Below are 21,430 nucleotides of genomic sequence, written 5' to 3'. Positions count from 1 at the left end.
AAATAAAATAAGTGGTAAAATTAAGATTTAAAAAGAAAATGTTATGAGAAAACTAAACAAAAAAAATACGTTTTACATCTAATTCTTGTGTCTCAGCTCTATAATCTTCTATTTCTTTCTTAGTTTATTTAGTTTAATTCTTTTTTTTTTTTCTTTTTTGTTTTCAATATTTAATTTTATTATAATTTCTTTATGTTTTTTTTTTTCTTTAATTTTTAATTTTGTTTATTTTAATACTATTTAAAAATAAAATTATACATACGCTTGTTGCTTTTTAATGTTAATGCTTTTTCCTCATTTTTTGTTCCTGTGCTCTGCTGCTTTATACATTTATTTTTTGTTTTGTTTTAGACAGACTGCGACTGACTCTGCGTTGTCTGTTTTGTTGCCTAAATTATACAAAAAATTCGTAAAAAATGTTTACGGTTCTTTTGTTAAAAAAAAAAACTATTTCTCTTCTACTTTGTTTGTTAATTGCTTGATTTTTGTCGTTAGGAGGCGGCTGTTTTAAAGTCCAAACATAGCGTTTACAAAAAAAAAAAAAACAGGTTGATATTGAGATGGAGGAAATATGTATTACAATACTAGTGATAATGCTGCTGCAGCATATTTATTTAATAAATTTATTGTCCATCGTAGACCTTTGTAACTTTGCTATTTGCGACTTCTTCCCATGCTGAAAAGAGAGAGAAAAATCAAATAAATGAAGTGCCTTCTTTCTCCGCCTTCGAGAATTTTACGTTTCAAAACACATTGGCCAAATGTCTGGCGTCGTATAACTGTGCCGAGTTGAGGTTTATCAAAGATTACACATTGACTATATGCAATAACCTAAACATTTTTATTATGGTGGAGGGCCAAACAAAACACAATTTTATATTCTAACCAGTCGTACTGGAAAATTTGAGTTGACAATGTGAGTCTAAGATTGAAGCCAAATAATCTTAAAACTCAAACAAACAAATAAATAGCGATATAATTCATTTATTTTCTGTAAAGCTCGGCCCTGTAACTCTTAATTGTTTATAATTGAAATAATTTTGTATTACACTTACCAGAACCAATAAAATCAATAATGATGTCATTATGTTGTTGCGTACTAAATGCTGTTGGCATTGTTGTGGGCGGTATAAAATGAATGTCAAACTCTTTGTTGGCCACTGTACCGCCTGCAATGGAAATACGTCTTGGACGACTAGGACTGCGGCTACGTGGAGTATTATTGGCAAAGGAATCATCATCGTTATCATCATAGTCTTCATCGTATTGTTGTTGGGACTGATGATATGACATGACATTGCCACTGCTACTGCCACTGCCGTATTGATTTTGATAATTTTTATTACTATTAATATTACTGTTGTGGTGTTGATGCTGATGGTGCTGTTGGTATGCAGATGACGTTGTTGATGAGGAAATTGAAGATGATGAGAAGGAACTAGAATTTGATGAAGTATTTGAATTTTTATATTGTTGTTGCTGCTGCTGGTTATGGTGCGTTGGTGGCGGTTGTTGATGTTTAGCAGCTGCACGAGCTGCCGCAATAATAGCAGTCTCGATATCATTGCATGTCTCTAATTGTTGTGGCGGTGGTAGTGGTGGATCTAAATTATCCATTGATGTATGAACACTAGCACATCTGGTATTCGAGAGGAAAGTGTTTAGTTTATTTTCCTCCTTTGTTGGCGACATTTGTTGCTTTTGTTTTTGTTTTGCTGAAACAACACTGCTGCCTGCTACGCCACTACTACTGCTGTTACTACAACTGCTATTGGATGACTTTGTTTTATCGGTGTAGATACCGCTATCACTGGACTGATTATTACTGGGCGCTGGCATATGTACAGCTCCTCCACCATTATTGCCGTGACTATTGGCAACGAATGATGTATTGGGAGACGACGCATCAATGCTTGAACTTAATAACATGTCTGAAGTTGAATTATTCACCATGTCATTGCTACACGAGGCTCCAGAATCATTGAAATACATTGTGGATTGTGGTGACTTTATTACTGTATCGTTATTACCAGTGTGCTGGTGTTTCTCCTCGTCCTCATCTTGCGTTTGATTTACATTAATATCGTTATTATCAATGGGATTTTCAACAGCAGTAGCAGCAGAATTATTGTCATCGTCAAATAATTTTAATTCTTCTTCATTGAAGTCGCCAAATGTGAATTGATTGTCTGCGGTGCAGCTAACAGGGTTGCGATCATCGTTAAGTATGATAACAGCAGGACGATTAACTAACGCCGTAGTACTGGCTCCACTGGCAGCAGTCACAGATGATGATGATATTGACGATGCCAAACCCAGAGGCAATGAGTTTGAAGACTTCAACTGTGCTTTTAATGGCTTTTTATTAGCTACAGTGTTGGGGTTATTTTGATTTTGTTTCAATTGAGAGCTGTCCAAAGAACTTTGTTGCAGCTGATGCTGCTGTTGACGTTCTTTTTTAGATTTTTTGGGATTTGTTGTCGATGTTGCTGCTGTTGTTGAAGTCGCATTATTATCTTGGCTGACTTGTTGCTGTGTGGTTGCTACAGCAGTTGGATTACTTGTCGATGAAAGTAATGGTGGAGTTTTTTCTTTGGATTTTTTATTAGTGTTGTTAGTGGTGTTTCCACTGTTGCTGTTAGCGTTTATGTTAGAGCTGGTGCTATTTAATAATGCCGCTTGTATTGTGTTGCTGTTATTGTTAGTATTTGAGGTAGTTAAGGCTGAGTTTTTATTTGAATTTATATTATGCTGTTCAGAGACATTTGCTGCAATTTGTTGCTTAGCAGCTGCCGCAAAATTAAATGGCGTCTGGTTGGTCGTATTCGCCGCCGTTCCAATCATTGTTACATTGGCTGAACTATGACGTTTGACTGTTTTCTCTAGGGCAGGATATTGCTGATCTAAGTTGTTACTATTCAACGAAGCCATATAAATGGCAGAAGAAGATGAAGACGATGACGAAGAATTCGTGGAAGAAATAATGGAATCGTTTTCAACACTTTTGGATTTTTGCAAAATCTGCTGCTGTGGATGTTGCAATGGAGGAATATTGGCATGTTGATGTACTATTAAATTTTTATGCAGCTCTGTTGGCGAGGCTTTGGTATTAATGTCAGAGGAAGAAGGCGAAGAATCGCTGCCCGAACTAAAACCACCAGCACCACCACCAACTGCAGCATGACTTTGAGTTGATATAGTGTTTTGTGTAGGATTTGTTACAGCAGTTAAACTTTGAGAATACGTTATAGTCTTATGATTTACATTCGTACTAGGAATCTTTTCGTCAGCGAGAGCAGCTGAAGACGTGCCGGCCAATTCAGGGAAATCTTGTTTAATTTGCGATTTCTTAACTTTGTGTGATTTTGTAGCTGCACTTGCTGCTGTGGCTGCCGTTGTTGTCGTGGGATTGACAATAGCCGCAGGCTTATCGTCGGTATTAAGTGATTCTGTTGTTGTCATTGCATTGTGTACAAGAGTGTCAGCATTTCTGCATTCAGTGGACATTTCATTATTGTTTATTAAAATACCAGAAGCAGATGCGGCAGCAGCATCAGCAATTTCTTTATTAGTTCTTGCAATATCTGCATATGAAATTGGAGCCGGTGAATTGTGATTTTTAGGATTACTATTTCCCAAAATTGCATTGTTATTATTGTTTTTAGCACCTTTTGTTCTTTGCTGCGTATTTCCTCCTCCTCCTCCTCCCTTGGTCGTATTCGAAGTTGTTGTTGCTACAGCTATATTATTTGCTTTATTGGATGATTCAATTGGTAATGAATGAACCGAATCGAGATCACTTGAATCAGATTTTTCTGAAGGTGGCACGGATGAAGTTGATTTACGTCTAGACTTATCTGTAGTATTAGTATAACTTTCAGTTGAATTATGTTGCTGTTGTTGTGGTTGTTGCTGATTTTGGTGCTGCTGGTGATGATGAGAATTGATTGCACCAACAGCATTCGAGTTAAAATTGCTTGACTGCTGCTGCTGCTGTGATGATGGCTGTTGATGATTATTTTGACTGCTGGTATTTGTATTTGAAATACCAGTGTTCGATGAATTATCATGGTGATAATATTTGTAACGAACAGTCATTTGTTGCTGTTGTTGATTAAATGTTGTTGTTTTTTGCATGGTAAAGTTGTGCGTACGATTGAAAGTGACGGTAGTTTCCTCTAAATTGTTGATCACCTTTTGTTTTTTGGGTTTTTTCTTCTTGGTAACAACGTGAAATTCGGCAGTTTCTGGTAGTACTGATTCTATGGCTAGAATATCGACCACAGTAACAGCATTTGGTGGAATATCTTGTTTCTTACGTTTTTCCGATTTCTCCAATTTATTTTCACTCTTCTCACATTTGTCCGATTTTTCCAATTTCTCAGCTTTTTCGATTTTTTCCAATTTATCAGATTTGTCAATTTGTATTGTAGGTGTGAGCGTAACGTTATTGACCAAATTACGTTCGTTACGTTCATTAGTTTTGTCTTTCATTTCCTTTTCTTCCTTTGAAGACGTTGGCAAGCAACCACCAGCCACTTTACTTTTACGTTCTTTAGCTGATGCTGAAGTAGCAGCAGTGGCTGTTTTCTCTTCGTTTGTTAAATTTGCATTCTGCTGATCTTCCAAATATTTCAAGTCTTCATTTCCCCACGATCTGCGATCGGATTTACGAGAATTTGTTGCTGTTTGTGTTGTGTTTTTCCCCTCTAAATTCTTGTTGATGTCAGCCGTAGAAGATGAATTATTTTTATTCTGTTTACCGCCACCAGCACCACCACTTTTTTGTCGTACCAGTACAGCATTACTTTCAGTTGTGGCTGCAGTTCTCTTAAGTTCATGTACTTCCATTTTAGCACCGCTGCGTAATTCTTCCAGAGAATTACTTTTCTTAAGTTTTTGGTGCTTTTCCTTGTCCTTTTTGCGTTCCTTTTTCTTATCGCCCGACTTAGAGCCTGAACCTGCTTGTTTATCCTCTCCACTACTTTCGATATATTTGACCAATTCTTCAACTGGATCTTTTCCTCGATAGCCGGCTACGGACTCAACATCTACAGTTTTCGTATTGCGTTCCTGTTGAGACTTTTTCTTAGCTTTAGCCTTCGCCTGCGAAGGTCCAGAGGTAAATGTTGTAGTAACTGTAGCCGACGTTGAGACTGTGGTTGATGCGGTATGTGGCGATATGGTTACAGTGGCTGAGGTCGATACATTGCCGCAAGAATTCAATAAAGCGGCAGACGCATTAGCAGCTGTAGGTGAGACAGCATTTATTTGTATTGTTGCCCCAGAGCCTGAACCAGCACCGGAGGAATTCTGATACAATTCACTGAGAGCATTACCATTCTCATCAAGTTGACGTTGTGTCAAGGTTGTAATATTGTTTGTGGTCCCAGTCAAAACAGCGGAACCAGCAGAGGCAGGTGAAGATATTTTTGTATAAATCTAAAAATTCAAATACATACATAGTTACATAATTGTAATTGACACTGAATGCTAGTTAGTCTAAAGCACATACCGAATTTGATTTGGCAAGCATTTCTGGTGATTTATCACCATTGCTACCTAAAACAGATTTGCAGGATTTGTAATTTTCGTCTAAGGGTAAAAATTTTGCATCGATTTGTGATGAAGTTGGACCATTGTTTGTGCCACCATTCTGTTCCAATGCATTGAAACGTACCGTTTCATCGACATACACCTGTGAAGTAGTCGGAGTAAAATTAGTGCCCTTCTTTGAACCAATATTGGCTCTAGGTATACGTTTGTCAGTATTGGCTAAACGTTCGTAAAATGAATGTCCCTTAAGAAAGAAAAAATATAAGTACAAAATAAAAAGAAATTATTAATTTTGAAAAAAAATACCTGTGTGGCTGGATCTTGACCCTTGCATTGTAGTATTTTCTGTTGTTGCTGTATATCCATCATGGGTTCCCCCATGTCAATGATAAAATCACCACCAGAAGCAGTAAATGCGGAATTTGCGGTGGTTGTTGTATTTTCCGAAGTAGTAACAGCAGATTCTCCAACACTACTTGAAGAGGGGTTTTCTTTTATTTCAGTACTACCAGCCGTAGTCGTAGATGCAGCTTTTGAAGCGTTGCGCCGTTGTTCTTTTTTGTTAACTTTGCCAGTAGTCGATGAAGTGGCAGTTCCTGGAGTCCCTCCTTCTTGCTGCATTAAACCTAAATCATTAACGACACCACCACTGCCGCCAACGCTCAATTGATGCGTTACATTAACGTTACTTGGCAAACTACCACCTTCACGTTGTCGTGATGACACTGACGAGGAGTATTTTTTCTGTCTTGAGTTGTGATTTTGTCGACGTGTGCGCTGATTGCCACTGATGCCAATACCAAATGTTTGATCGTAATCCAATTGTGATTCATGTAAACCGATTTCTAAGAGATCTTGCAGAGATCCACCCTGCTTATGGTGATGATGAGAACGATTATGATTATGGCTCTGTTGATAATGATGATAACTGTTGGACGTTATTGAATTGGATAAATTGCGCGATCCACGTGAAGTTACACGGAAAGGATATGATTGATCCTCATTTTCTGCCTTTTCAAGTAATTGCTGGGCGATACAATTAAACGTTAAAGTAAAAAAAAATGTCAACAAAATTTATTTAAATAAAATATACTTTATTGATATGATAATTTCATTATTCATATGTATACATATTTCATATCCTACTCTAATTAATTTTTAATATCTAGGTTTTTACTTACCAAAAATGTTTTACTTTTATTTTCTTTATCTCTAGGATTTTTGTAGGAATAGGCTTCATCTAATAATTCTTTGAGTTTGCTGTCATCCCAATCTTTTAGGCGGCTCTCTTCCCATGATTCAGATAAAAAGTCCTTAAAAATTAAAATAAAAGAATATTTGGATTTAGAAGCCGAAGTAGATTTTTATTAAAATTTTTTTCATTCTTTTAACTTTTTGCAGCAGAGATTAGAGTTGTGCGCAACTACCTATTATAGCAACTGATCGATTTGCGATTCTTTAACATTGCAGTCATTTTATTAACTTTTTTTAAAAGGGTTGCGTTAAGTGCAACTCTGTTAAAAATTAAATGAAAATCTTGTGATCGCTTATTGCAACATTTTGAAAATTGCAACAAGCCCTATTTCCTATTTGGAGTTATGCCAGTCTGGTAGTAAATGAAAAAAAAATCAATAACAAATACATATGTATACAGTAGTGGCCATGAGGTTAGCACATTTGGTATCTGTTAAATATAAAATCAAATATTTCCTATAGTTCTTAACTTTTTTAACAAATTCTTTTTTATGCGTAACACATGTCCTTCGAGGATCACGACACATTACATTTTGTTCCACTACTTTGTTGCAGATAGATTTCTTTCTTTCCAAAGTACATCTACCCCGAAAAAAATCTGGACATAAGTTTAGCACAAAATAAAAAAATCATTAAAAAATTAAAAATAAAGCAAAGAAACTGGATAATTTTATGTAATTTCACTTAAAATTTTATATTTTGTAGAATAGTTGCACATTTTGATAATATCATTTCTTCTCCTTGACATAATCTTCACCAGAACCCACTAGAAATTTCATGACATAAATTTTAACTTTCAGCCCATAAATAGGCAAAATTCTTAGGAATTTGTGTTTTATTTGTTGCACCATTTCGTTTAATATGTTCCCTATTGGATTGGGATCTAGAAATTATTCTGGGGGCTGCAAACATGTCAATCTCGCTCGCTTCCAAGAAGCTCCTCTCTGTACTTTTAACATATTTTGGGTCATTGTCGACCAAAAAACGCCATTTAACTGAACTTTTGTCCACTCATTTTTTTACTAAAATATTTAAGAGTCTATTTTGATAGTCATACTGATCCATTTGTGCATCCACCTTGCGTATAGAACCTCCACTAGCCCGGAAAACGCATCCGAATTCGTCATATTTCACCCATTGTGTTTTATGGTTTTAAATGTACACTTTGGTTGTTGCTGCATGTTTGGAGTACAGCATAATTACATTTTTCCATCAAATTTGATCCTATTAATCTTCAACTAGTATCCTCCAATCATGCAGATAAAGCTAAAGTGTTCCAGAGAAATCATATATCACAATGGGGGGAAATTTCATGGTATTCATTGCATTTTCTTGGCATGCTGTTGGTCCTATATTGATGTTGGATGCAGAAGTGGATCCGTATGACTATCAAAATAGGATCTTAAATACTTTATTAAAAAATCGGAGGACAAAGATGGCGTTTTTTGGTCGACATCGACCGTAAATGTGCTAAAAGTGCTGAGATGAGCTGCTTGGAAGCGACCGGGATTGTCATGTTTGCAGTGCCCAGTATATTTTCTCGATTCCAATTCAATAGAGAACATATAACATGATATGGACCAACAAATAAAAGCAGAAATCACCAAGAATTTTGCCAATTTATGGGCTGAAATTTCTAGAGGGTTCTGGTGAAGATTATGTCCAGGAGGAGGAATGATATTATCAAAATCTGCAACTATTCCACAAAATATAAAATCTTAAGTGCAATAAGATAAATATAACCGGTTGTTTTGTTTTATTTTTAATTTTTTAATGATTTTTTAATTTTGTGCTAAACTTATGTCCAGATTTTTTTGGGGGTAGATGTACTTTGGAAAGAAAAAAATCTACATGCAACAAAGTAGTGGAACAAAATGTAATGTGTCGTGATCCTCGAAGGACATGTGTTACGCATAAAAAAGAATTTGTTAAAAAAGTTAAGAACTATAGGAAATATTTTATGTTATAGGCAACATATACCAAGTGTGCTAAAATCGTAGCCACCACTGTATGTACCTATTAATTACATGCAACATAAGCTATCTTCTAAAATCATTTTTTTGGAATGGACAACACAGTATCAGTATCTGGAAAAGTAATCAATTTATGTTGAATTTAATTTTTTAACAAATACATATAAAAACAATATATAACAACAAGAAGTAAATTGATCCCCAGATACGTATTTATCAAGATAAATAGCATTTTGTTTTTATTAAAAATAACAAATTTTAAATTCTTTCGAAACCTTAACCTATAACTGTTGAATAATTTGCGAATTAAGCAAGAATGCTGTCAATTCTTATATAGTACATTCAAGACTTTTCACAGTCATTGGGCTTTAGCAGAATTTTTTTTTTACTCATTTACCCGTTTTTTAGTTAAAAATGGGGAGTTGATAATATGGGTCACGTTCAAATTAAACAGTATGGATATGTTCAAATCTGGTGGTTCAATAAATTCACATGCTTCTAGGTAAAGACTCAGTAATTTAAGGGCTCTATGACATTGACCGCCATGCCAGAAGACTCGGTCTTGAATACAATGACTACTACAAAAGTTGTCATAATTAAGTGTAAAATGAGACAGTGTCCTATCTACTATGTTATTAGTCTACATATACAAAGAGCATAACTTTTGTACATAAGATAAATCTTGAGAATGTCCTAAGCTTTATCAATGAATCCGGATTGTTTACTTTTGGAAGCAGAGAGTAACACTAAGCACAAGGTCATTCCCCGACAGCCGGCTCTACGTACCGGAATAACCAGAATTATTCGGCGAAGGGCTGTCAACCCCAGCAACAACAATACAATTTTCTACAGCGGAATAACATTTTCCGGTATTGCTGCTTCGCACCCTTTTAATCCGTGTCAGAATTTAATTAAATCCCGGACACGAGGAAACGAAAATCCTCCCAATCAAGAAACACAATGTCATGTTGACTAAACAGTTCCTCCTGGTATGTTATATGAGGAGTCATCCCAACTTTAACATCTCACAGTTGGATACTCGCCCGAGGCATGTCGGGAAGGATCTTCGTATATACGAGGAGAGCAAACGCAGTTATATGCAGGATCCAATATATTTGAACGATATTCATAGTGTCGCCATCAATTCGCAGGATAACGCATAATTGTTGTACTTGGAGGTGGCCCACCGCCCATAGCAGACTCAAAAGAAAACCTACTACGGAAAACAGGAGTAGTTCGAATGTCCAGCATGAGGTCAAGGTACCCATGATATCCACCACATATTTGTCCAATGGATTTATGGACACATCCAGTTGAAGTAGCACAATTTTTAGGCCTGGACATGTACTAGATTATTGTATAGTTTTAGCTGTTACAACAACAGCAACAACTCAGCACATGGTCCTCTGACTAATAGAATAAGACAAGGGGATCAAAAGTGCTAATGAAGTGACTACTACTTCTTTGTCGTATTTTATGTAACTAATATAAAATGAATTTAAGACTTAAGTCATTATGGATCGATCGTTTCGAAATTTATTTTATGGGGTCCATAACAGATCGAACAATTCGACATTAATGTCTTAAAATAAATAGTTTTTGTGCAATTTGAAGTAGGACTTAAATAGATCTACCAATGTTTCTCAATTTATTTTTCTAATGATATCCATTAACTTTTTCACAGTTTTCGTAAAGAAAGTAATATAGAATCGAGGTAAAGATTAAAACAATGTTATTGATATAGAAAATTTATATTTTTGTTTGTTGTAGAAATTGCAAAATATTTCAATTAATTTCTGATATACAATAAATCTTATTAAACCCAATTGGTTCTAAATTTTATTTGAATTATTCCAAAACAAAATCTAATTAGAAAAGGAAAGATTTATTATTATCACTCAATTACATTAAAACTGCCACAAGGGAAACAAAATACTTTGGAGACAATTGATTTGTACAATGGCAAAGTAAATTTATAATAAAAATAGCAATAAAATCATATTGGGTTTTTTTCAATAAATGTAAATTTGCCTTTCTAATTAACTATTAAAGGCTGTATATGTATTTAGTTCAAGGTTATAAATGTTACATTAAACAAAAAATACAAAACACAACTTCAGTTTTATTCTTTACTTTTTTTCCTTTTTGGACTATACCGTTACTTTGGATATTTTTTTGATTTGCAACGAATTCTATGAAAAAAAATAATAATTTACCAAAAATTTAAGTGCGTACACCAAATAAGGATTTCTATTGGATAATTAGATTAGTTGATTTTTTTTTATACAAAAATATAAAATTGAACTTAAACACGTTTCCTTTTACAAAAGTATAAATTTCATAAAATTCTAATAAGTAGGAGATTATAAACAAACAAGTTAGTATTATTGTCTTGTATTACACACTAGCAATATTTATTTAAATGTAGTCTTTAAGAACTTGTGTTGGTTTTCGATAGTTTATTATTTAAAATTTTTTTATTAATTTATTTCTAGTCTTTTTTTCTGAACTGTACTATACACAAATTATAATTTGTTTTTTCGACTGACTAAAATAAGCGACTAAAAGCAAGTATATTAAACTCTAACGGTATGCATATGCGATTTCTTTTTTCATGTGTGTTTATTTGAAATTCTACTTTTGCTTTTGTTTCTCTGGTTCTGTTTTGTGCAAAATTTTAACGTGTGTGAGAGATGTAAACTGCGTGTTACAAATTCATAATACCAGAGGCGAAGAAGTTAGTATTAAAGTCATCTCTTTCATAGAATTATAGGCTGCAATATAATCGTTTATATTTTAATGAGTAAAATTCTATGAAATATTTTTACATTTTAAGACGTTTATCGGAATTTAGGCAATAGAAAAATCTTAATTTATTAAATGATTTTAAATACTCTTTTATTACATTTTTAAGGTAGACCATAATCAACCTACCTACCTACCTATAGAATAACTCAAATATCAGTGCTATTCTGATATATTTCTCTGGGGACGCAGGTGGTTCCTAAATATTATCCTGTTCTTGATCATTAAAAGCCTATTCGACTAAACGTTCGGTATAGATTTTGACAAAAAAACTTCAATTACAAGTAACAAATATATAAGTCTCCTGGGTCAAAAGATATTCCCTTACTAGTCTTGAAGAAGTGACAGCATTTCATTCTGCCGAATTTCCTGCATTTTTGGCTGTATTAACGCCCAATACAAATTTATTTTGTACATTTTAAAGTTATGGAAAGTATGGTAAACTATCATTTTGTTAGGTATGTACAATGTACATTGTACATATTTAGAGTCTAACAATTTTCGACCGCCAGTAAGGCCTTTGGAGAAATTGTTCTTTCGAAAAAGCGGTGTCATTTTGGCAAAAGCAAAGTGGTGGTTCCCGTTCGCCGATGTAAATATTCATGTTCTAGTCATGAGAATACTTTGAGATTTCCGCAGAACTAAACACATCTTTTAAGGTTCTAAAGAAGAATACTTCGCACTATCTGATCTTCTTATTATCTGCACCACTTATATCCGAACATGTCAGTACATGTGTTTCTATAAAATTGAGGAACTAGTTACCGATACTCGCGATACCCAATATTTTTCAATAACACTATACCAGCTGCGGTCAATTGGTCAATGGAATGCACAATGAATTACCGCATGTGGTACAAACTCCTAACAGAGGAATTTTCTGTTATTTTAAATGAATTAAAACCCGTTATAGAATACAATCATTGTAGAAATTGAACTTAAAAACGACTGAAATAAGTGTTGTAGCTTAACCTTTTTTTCATTTTCCATAAAAAAGAGAATCTGCTTATTATTCGTGGTCGCAAATGAAATTCCATTCGTATTCAAAAAAAGATAATAAAAGTCGTAAGTCGAACACAATAACAAAGTAAGATGGAAACAGCTGTTTCATTTTGTTTTGTATGTGTTTACATAAAAATACATCCGTTATCAAATGGAACATTTTTGTTTTTAGAATCATTTCAAAAAAATAAAAAGAGTCATACGACTGTAAAATTTTGTATTCGCATTCTCTAATGTGTGATCGCTTTATTACATATTACGTTTAGACCAGCGAAACAAAACAAAAATTTTTACACATCATATTACTTGTGGTATAATGTAAAAGGGGCTTAATCAATAATCTGACGTTTATCACGCTGCCTCTTTAATATAGGAAACATATGCAAAAATACTGTTTTTCAGAAAATGATTTTTCTGAATATAAAAAAAACTTTATATCGAAAAGCAGAACTAATTAACAAGTGCAAAAATATTTTTAAGTTATGTACCATAATAAACAATCTGTTAAATATTGATCTAACAAAAATAAAATTATATTTTGTTTTTCAATAATAGAACGGTATCAAAACTTTCATACAAACTAAGTATGTATTTATATATGTATTTCTATGAACAATCAATACCCAAGCAGTTTGATTTCTTCTCAACATTACATTATTCATAAATTTATAATACAAAAAAATAATTAAAAGCAATAAATACACATTTTTAGTGACCAAGAGCATTAGAGGGTTAAGTTTATCTGTAGCGATACGATCTAATAATTTTTTGTGCTGTTAACAGGCATGTGTTTTAGTTAATATATCAATGAATCAGAAATCCTTTCACTTGTTATTTTCTTTCAAGAAGAAAAGTATAAAATGCTTCATATTTAAACACATTGAGTAAAATGACTAATATAATCAAGTTTTTCTTTCAAACAGCTGCCAAATATTAGTTTTACAGTTAAAAAAAGAAATTAACAGCAACAATTATATTTTGATATTGCCGACTGTTGTTTTTGTTTATGACCTTTTCAAGCAGTTAAGCATAAAACAACAATATTAAAAGGGGCAGGACAAGACAGACATAGAATGAAGTTGCTTATAAAAAATTCTCTTTATAATACAATAATAAAAAATCACACAACTGTGTGTATCTGATGAGTTTCAATGTTCGATTTCACCCAAATATGGGCGTGCAATGAAATAAATGATTGTACAAATAAAAATTTGGATCAAACATAGAATAGACCTACCTTTGATTTAGTTTCATTAGGTGTGACATTGATATCATCAGTTTTGCTTGCAGAAGCGGTAGTATTAACAACTACTGGCTGTGAAGACGATGAATTTGACGAAGTTGTTGCTGCTATTGATTTCGATTCTGTTGCTGTTGGCAATGAATTAGATTTGATAATTGTTGGCCCGCTGCTGGTTGTGGAAGAAGACCCCTTTACAGTACTACCGGTTAAATTGTCTTTTGTCTGCTTCGTGCTGACAGTATTATTTTCAATTTCAGCTGCAGCAGCATTAGCAGCCGTAGTTGAGGCGTTCGTTAATGCGCCCGTAACAGATGAATTGGCAACCGACATTGAATTTAAACCCTTTGCGGATGCTCTTGATGTTGAATATGATAACGATGATGGGTGTTCAGTGGAAGATGATGACGAAGGCTGTGTTTTATTTTGTAAATCTTTACTATTTGTATTTTTATTGCTATTACTATTCAAAGTGTCGTTGCTGTTACTGTTGTTGTTGCTTCTATCTGTCTCCTTGCTTGTGGGTACAGGAGTTGGTGTAGTTTTCGTTGATGTTGTTGTTGTTGTAATTTCACTTAAAGTCGAACCTGCAATCGATACAATTGGTGTATCAGGAATTATGGCTGCAGCTAATGAAGAAACTGCAACGGCGACAACTGCAGCAGCAGCGTTGGGGGGCGTAGTAACGGGCAAGTGGTTACTTGCATTGACCACTGCAGCTATAGCGCTGACAGTAAATTGTGTTGAGGTTGAATACGATAGTGGTGCTAAAGATGAAAAAGATGACAACGGCAATGATGGCGATGATGATATTGATGAAAATGATGTTGCTGTTGTTGTCGTACTACTGCTGGTATTGCCTGTAGAGTAATTATTGTTTGTAGACGTAGTTGAAACTGTTGTACTAATTTTAGGCGATCTAATACTTTCATTGTTCATCTTTGTGAACAAAAAAAGAACACAGCGACAGCAGCAACAACGATGGTGTCAGCAGCAGCGGCGGTGACGCAGTCAGTAGGTGTGATATTTCAACAAATGCCATTAAATTGAACTGTTCTTCAACAACTTAGGATCAATTAATGAAACGATCAAAAAAGAAGCCAGCAAAGAGACAACACTTTGTTTAACTGCTTTGTTAATGGACTATTGAGTAATGCTTATTTCAGTATATGTATATATAACCGGCAAAATTATCGAACTTTCATATAATGCAGTATAAGTTTTTTTCTTCATGTGATTCCAATGAATAGTCAGTCTGCATTAAACGACCTCGTTGTTTTTTTGTTTTTTTCTTTCTTTTTTAATACACCTATGGAAAAATTGGAGTAATTTCAACTCGTATTTCGTCTCTATCCGGATAAAAATAATAATTAAAATTAAATTATATTAAAAGATTTAACGTTTTAATAACTTTTTTACAACTTCGTTATGTTCAACAATTTATTTTTTTTCTCAGACGTCGATTTTTTGTAGCACCTTTTCGGGTTTCTTTTTATATATATGCACGTCTGCAAAAGTTTTCTTTTCATATATTAGACATACAAATATTTAAAAATTTCATTATTACAATACGACTTTGCAATATTTATATATAAATTTAACTTTTTTCGCAAAAGAAAATTTTTTCAACACTCTATATTGCAAAGAAAACACAGGACGATGTTTTTTCTGACGACTTGTCAAAATATGTTCGCCATTTCAATTCTGCAGTAATAAAAAACGACCGCATATGAAATTGCAGGCTGCAAGAGTGAGACAAATAATATAACATGTATATGTGCAAATAATTGCGTGAGAAAACACTTTATAAAGCTGCCAAGTCAGAGTTGTATTTTAAGGGAGTAAATTTTATTGCCACTTCCTTAGAATCGTTACATTTAGTATTTCCCCTTGTAAATCATTAACTTCGGTTTTATACTTTTTTAGGTTTGGTAATAAATATTTTTCTCAAACGATTTTTTTATTTAAGCTTACTGTTCATAATAATTTTTGTCAAAAAATATAACTTTGATTTCAAGTTTAATAATATGTAAGATATTTCATATCATTTTTTTTTTAATGACCCTTTTAATATTTCCAATAGGTTACAAAGTATTTTCAATTCAAATATTACTATTGGAAATGTAATGCTAATTGATTTTCAGTTGTGCATACAAATATAAAAATTGTAATTGCCAAACACAATTTAATAATTTCAATAAAATAGTGTAATTTTATCGTTACTTTCCTGTTGATTTTTCATAAAAGGGTGTCTACTACCTTTTTACTTTTTATTTTTGAAAAGGTGTCGTATTACAATTAAAATCAAAGAATTATTCTGAACTTGGCAACACTGTACATATAAAAATTTGTAAATATTTTTTTCTTTTTTACAATATTTGATTTTTTTTGTTAACAAATTGTGGTATTTATTATTTTGTTTGCTAAGTAATATTTATCATTTAGCTATTTTTATCGATAGATGATATTATTAATCAAATAGTTATTTGAAATTTACATATATATGTATATATTTCCTTGCCAATATATATTTTTTCAAGTAGGGGTCACAACACATGCACTCTATTTGTCACACTCTAGCAGCCAAAACACGTCATTCTTCATTTTGCACTTATTTTCTTATTGAGGGGCTTAATTTTTTCTTCGAAAAGTTGAAAATATTTACAATTTTTTTAAATGCACTTTTTATTTTAGCAAAATAAGAAAAAATATTTTTTCATTTATGGATTTTTATTAACATAATTATTAAACAATTATATATACGTCTCAATTAATTTATTATTTCTATGATGATTACATATGCTATTTCAATTTACGTTTTCCAGTTTTTTTCTTTATTTAATTTATGGAATTTCTATTACCACTAAAACACCACACTTTGACAATTTTTTCTTTCAATTTTTTTATACATTGCTTAATTTTGCCATTTCATATTCTTCTTCGTTTTGTATGAAAATCTCACGAATAGAACGTATTTTTACACAACTTTGCTTAGAGCAATAAACACTCGATTTAACTGTTACATTAAATTTTCAATGATTTCCATCAAATTTATAGTTTATATATCTGTTTAATAAAGTTTTTATTTATTTTTTTATTAATTAAATGCTTAAAATTCAATGCACAAAATTCACCAGGGCTGACGAACGACGACTATGATGCAAAGACCTGCGCCGACAAACATTAACAGTGACTGCGTCTGACACTTAAAATTTAGTTCGGCGGCTTTAAATTGACTGTACGCCGGCAAAATATTGAGCTGTTTTTAAATTTTCAACTATATGTCTGTTCAATAACTAAAAGTTCCCAGCGGTAAAAATACACATTATGTATTCGCTTATCTAAGTGATATTTCGTGGCAATCAGTGGTGATGCTTTCACTTATTCTTTCACTTAGATTTAACATAAAAGTGTCCTAGGCTACCTCATCGATGTGCTCTCGCTTAGAATGTAAGCCACAATATCATTAAGACAAATTAAAATTTCACTTACATAATGTGTGGAGTTCTAAGCGAAGTTAATGAGACGCCTATAAACGCTTGCAAATAAGAATGTAATGTATGTAGATTACAATCCTATTTGCATCTGTAAGTTAAAGTACCATGTTTTCCGATTTTGTTATAGAAAAAATATATACTTTTTATATTTATTTTAAAATTATGCAAGTTTATTTAAAAATGATCATCAAATAATAAACATGTATTATAGTTAATTCAATAAAAATATAATTAAACAATTTTAACGAAGATAAATGAAATGAATCTTAATTTTCTTTTGAAACTTTCGGTCATCTTCCTTTAGAGATCCTGTAAATAATCAAGAGGAAATTGTCAGTATTAAAACTAGAATATATGAAGTAAATTTACCCTAATTTTTAAGTCCGTTTCTGCCATTTGGATCACCACAATTATTTTAGATTTTTACAATAAAATAACTTTTTTAACAAAACACAACTTCACTTACAAAAGATCAACTTTAAACTGAAACAAAAAGATTCTTCTTTTCATGTAGTATACAAAAGAAAAATAAAACGGTACTTTAGTTCTGTTTTTTTTTTTAAGAAATAAAAACAAAAAACAACATGTAGAAGGCAGCTAACTCTCTGCTTAAATCGTAATCTATGTTATAATTAAAGTGCATGATATGTTGGATTACGCATACATTGCACTGTAAGTACTTAGATTGCTCGCTTAGAACGTCATACTGATGTCATCGAATATTATCTAAGTACTTTGTTTCATTTACCGCTGGGTTGTTACTAATTTTCTCAAAAATATTTGAAATTTGTATTGAAATACAAAAACAATTTGTGATGTATTGTAAACATTTTTTGTTATTGATCAGACATTATATAAACCATAATTTAAGTCTTTTTTCCCTCTAACCATAGAAAAATAAATAGAACTGAAACTGAGAATAAGAAATATTACTCTCTCACATGTACAGGTTTTGTGTGAATTTAATACAATTGTATGAGTATTTTTATTTTTGTTTACATAAAATAACAAAAATATGAAAGTACAAAATGTATCCGAATACATCATACCCTACCACATTGCGAGTAAGTAGCAATAAGTTATTTAGTATTTTTTAATGTAGAAGTTATATTCAAGAGATTGATGTTTGCTTAATTAATGAATGTACTGCTCATTATAACAATATATAGTCAAAATTTCGTATATATAAAATTTGTTGAGTCGAATTTTATAAATACCCTATTCTTGTATAGCATGTACCGCTTACAAAAAAGTTCAATAGGCTAATTTATGGGCGGATTACATCATTACATCGACGCAGGTGTTACAAACTTTAAGACGTAAACAAAATACCGTTCCCATTAGTGTGGTGTAGGGTGTATTTTGACTGCATTTGGGCTGCTTTGAAATTAACAATAATCGTTCATATCAAGCGTTAATTTTAGCATTAGCACAATTTCTTTGGCAAAATAGCCCCTGCTGCTGCAATAAACACTGCTAAAGGTTATGTTTTTCCCATAAAATTATTGAAAACATTTTCAGAAAAAAACAAATTTTTCAATCGTTTTTATTTTTTTAATATTATTTTTAAGTGTCAATATTGACTCAACCCAGCAACCACAAAGAGTTTATTTAAAATTAAAAATAATTTTTAATGAAGATCTTTCTTACATTGGTCAACTGATATTGAATAAAAATGGCTAATTCAAACCATTATTTCATAAAATATCGAAATATAATATCAAACAAAAATATAAAAACTTTTTAAACGAAAGAGTTTGTGTTTGTTGGGTTACATATTTTTCAACTAATACATTCTCACGACTTAGGTTTTTGACAGCAGACTTAGGTTTTGTCATACTCAGTTTCAGTTCTATGTATAGCTTTTCTATGCCTCTAACTATCACTCGATGTTGAATGACACATAAAAGAAAAAGAACCATGATTTAAAAAATGTTGGCTCTCCTTTTTTGAAATAAGCTTCATGTTTTTATTTTTTTTTTTTTCATTGAAGTATCAAATGAATATGGTAGCTTTATTTTATACTGTTATTGCTAAGCTATCGATAATGCTAAAACACCTTTTCAGTCGTTCTACCGTTACCGATAAAATACCAATAACGAAATAAGCCTGAATACCGTTATTATCGCTAAAATATCGAAATTAACCAAAGTGCTTGTGCTGCCGATTTTTCTCTTTCGCTGAAACAAAATTTGTGGACATTAACACAAATTTAAAAGAGAATTAAGAAAATAGTTTAATACAATAATTTCAAATACATATGTTTTAAAAGTTTGCTTAATGCAGTGAGCATTTACTAACATATTTATTTATAATTATTTCAGTCAGCTCTAAAACTCCGTTTCCGAAATAAGCCAAAATACCGATAACGCTGAAATACCAATAACTGTAGTTCAGAGCTGTAAATTAATAATTCATTTTTGACTTTAATTCGTTACGAATTGGCTAAATTTTGTAAAATATTTTTCAATTCAAGCAAATATAATATTTTACAAAATCAAATAGTTATAAGTTTATTAAAAGTTAATTACATTAAAACAAAATTATTAATTTCAATGAATGTATGTTTTTATACAAAATTATTAAAAGTAAAAACATAACGTTTCCTCCTCGTATAATTTAAAACATGGTAAATAAGGAGTGTAACGATCAGGCATTAATACCGATAGAATTTCATCCGATGGAATTTCATCCATTAAGGCTGTAGGATCATTCACTACATCACTTGGATTTTGACAATTTTCAATATTTTGTTGTAAGTTTTCAAAAGTTTGAAAACTTTGTTGTGATGGTTGAACTGACTCTAATAATGAAGGAGCTAATTGGGAAAAATTTGTTAAATTATGGTTATATAGCGATTTATTTAAACGAATTTGACGGGGAGAAAACTGTTTTGATGGATTTGTTGAATGTGAATAACAAGCTTGACATGACGACACGATTTCAGCTATATCCTCATCAATTTTCGGCCACCAACAATAACGTCTCGCAATTTGTTTCATTCTAACTATCCCAAAATGTCCTTGATTTAAAAGTTTTAGAATACGTTATCTCAGGCGTTTAGGAATCACGACACGATTACAATTATTTTGTAAAATTATAACATCACCTTTAAATGTCAAGCTATTACGATGACGGTAATATTGTAGTAATTCTTCAGAGAACGACTTATCCATTTTGTATAAAATTTAAAACATTTGTTAAATTATTGTCTTCTTTAGAAAATTTTGCAATTGCATTAAAATCAAAAGGGAAATTGTCAAATTGCTATTCAACGTTAATTTCATTAACTTCAATTGATGTTTCAAACTCAACATCTTCCTTGTAAGGTAATCTGGACAATAGGTCTGCATTCCCATGACATTTTGTACTCTCCCAGCAAAAAAAGTGTGGAAAAAGATGTAGTATTTTCATCACAACTAGTAACCCGAAGTGCTTCAAATTCGGGTGTAAAACCTATGAATTTTACATTAGCGTGTCATTGGGGGGATGTTGTTCATTTTTGGCAACTTTCTTATTTTTAGAAGCAGTAAAAATCCGATATTTGGATGTCAAAAATAAAACACATTCTCTTAATGACACGCTTATGTAAATTTCAGTACTCTTTCACCAAATCTTGATGTACTTCAAATAGGTTATTTGTATTGACTTTTCAACATCTCCTTCCTCACTTTTAACTGGGGTTTCATTTGTAAGGAAATATTGGGTTTATTTTAAGATGTGATTAAGATCCCAGCAAAAAATAATTGATGTCATACTTTACAAACTACATCTTAATCACATCTTAAAATGCGATTTCATATTTTTCACTTTTATAAACCAAATATTTCCTTATAAATGACACCCCAGTTAAAAGTGAGGAAAGAGATGTGGAAAAGTCATTACAAATAACATATTTGAAGTACATCAAGATTTGGTGAAAGAGTTGTGAAATTTACATAAGCGTGTCATTAAGAGAATGTGTTTTATTTTTGACATCCAAATATCGGATTTTTACTGCTTCTAAAAATAAGATCAGATGTAGTTCAAAGCTGCCAAAAATGAACAACATCCCTCCAATGACACGCTAATGTAAAATTCATAGGTTTTACACCCGAATTTGA

General features: G+C 32.1%; 1 protein-coding gene across 5 annotated transcripts; it reads right to left on the bottom strand.

The window, feature by feature from the left end:
• Positions 1–195: 195 nt before the first annotated feature.
• LOC119604850 (serine-rich adhesin for platelets) lies at positions 196–17,014 on the bottom strand. 5 transcript variants are annotated; one of them, XM_037957733.1, is made up of 7 exons: positions 16,628–17,014; positions 13,828–15,179; positions 6,738–6,869; positions 5,863–6,582; positions 5,516–5,800; positions 1,056–5,442; positions 196–676 (listed from the first exon to the last, which is right to left on the bottom strand). In XM_037957733.1, exons 2-7 carry the CDS (start codon positions 14,767–14,769, stop codon positions 624–626), a joined length of 6,519 nt encoding a protein of 2,172 aa, XP_037813661.1. In that variant the 5' UTR covers positions 14,770–15,179; positions 16,628–17,014; the 3' UTR covers positions 196–623. The 5 variants fall into 5 exon arrangements, with proteins under 5 accessions (XP_037813661.1, XP_037813659.1, XP_037813663.1 ...); XM_037957731.1 differs by having other exon boundaries at positions 16,692–17,014; XM_037957735.1 differs by having other exon boundaries at positions 13,828–15,139; positions 16,692–17,014.
• Between the last annotated feature and the right edge of the window lie 4,416 nt (positions 17,015–21,430).

Source organism: Lucilia sericata, unplaced genomic scaffold (genome assembly GCF_015586225.1).
Source record: "Lucilia sericata isolate MDLA Ls3-8-SP2 unplaced genomic scaffold, ASM1558622v1 Contig000438F_arrow, whole genome shotgun sequence".
Taxonomy (NCBI): Eukaryota; Metazoa; Arthropoda; class Insecta; order Diptera; family Calliphoridae; genus Lucilia; species Lucilia sericata.
Note: the sequence above shows the minus strand (reverse complement) of the source record. Positions and strands in the feature narration are given on the sequence as shown.

Coding starts and splice junctions, on each gene's coding strand:
- LOC119604850 (XM_037957733.1), bottom strand. CDS start 14,769: ATGAACAATGAAAGTATTAGATCGCCTAAAATTAGTACAACAGTTTCA. Junction 6,870..13,827: donor CTAATGAAACTAAATCAAAG/GTAGGTCTATTC, acceptor TTAATTTTTAAG/GACTTTTTATCTGAATCATG. Junction 6,583..6,737: donor ATAAAAGTAAAACATTTTTG/GTAAGTAAAAAC, acceptor TGTATCGCCCAG/CAATTACTTGAAAAGGCAGA.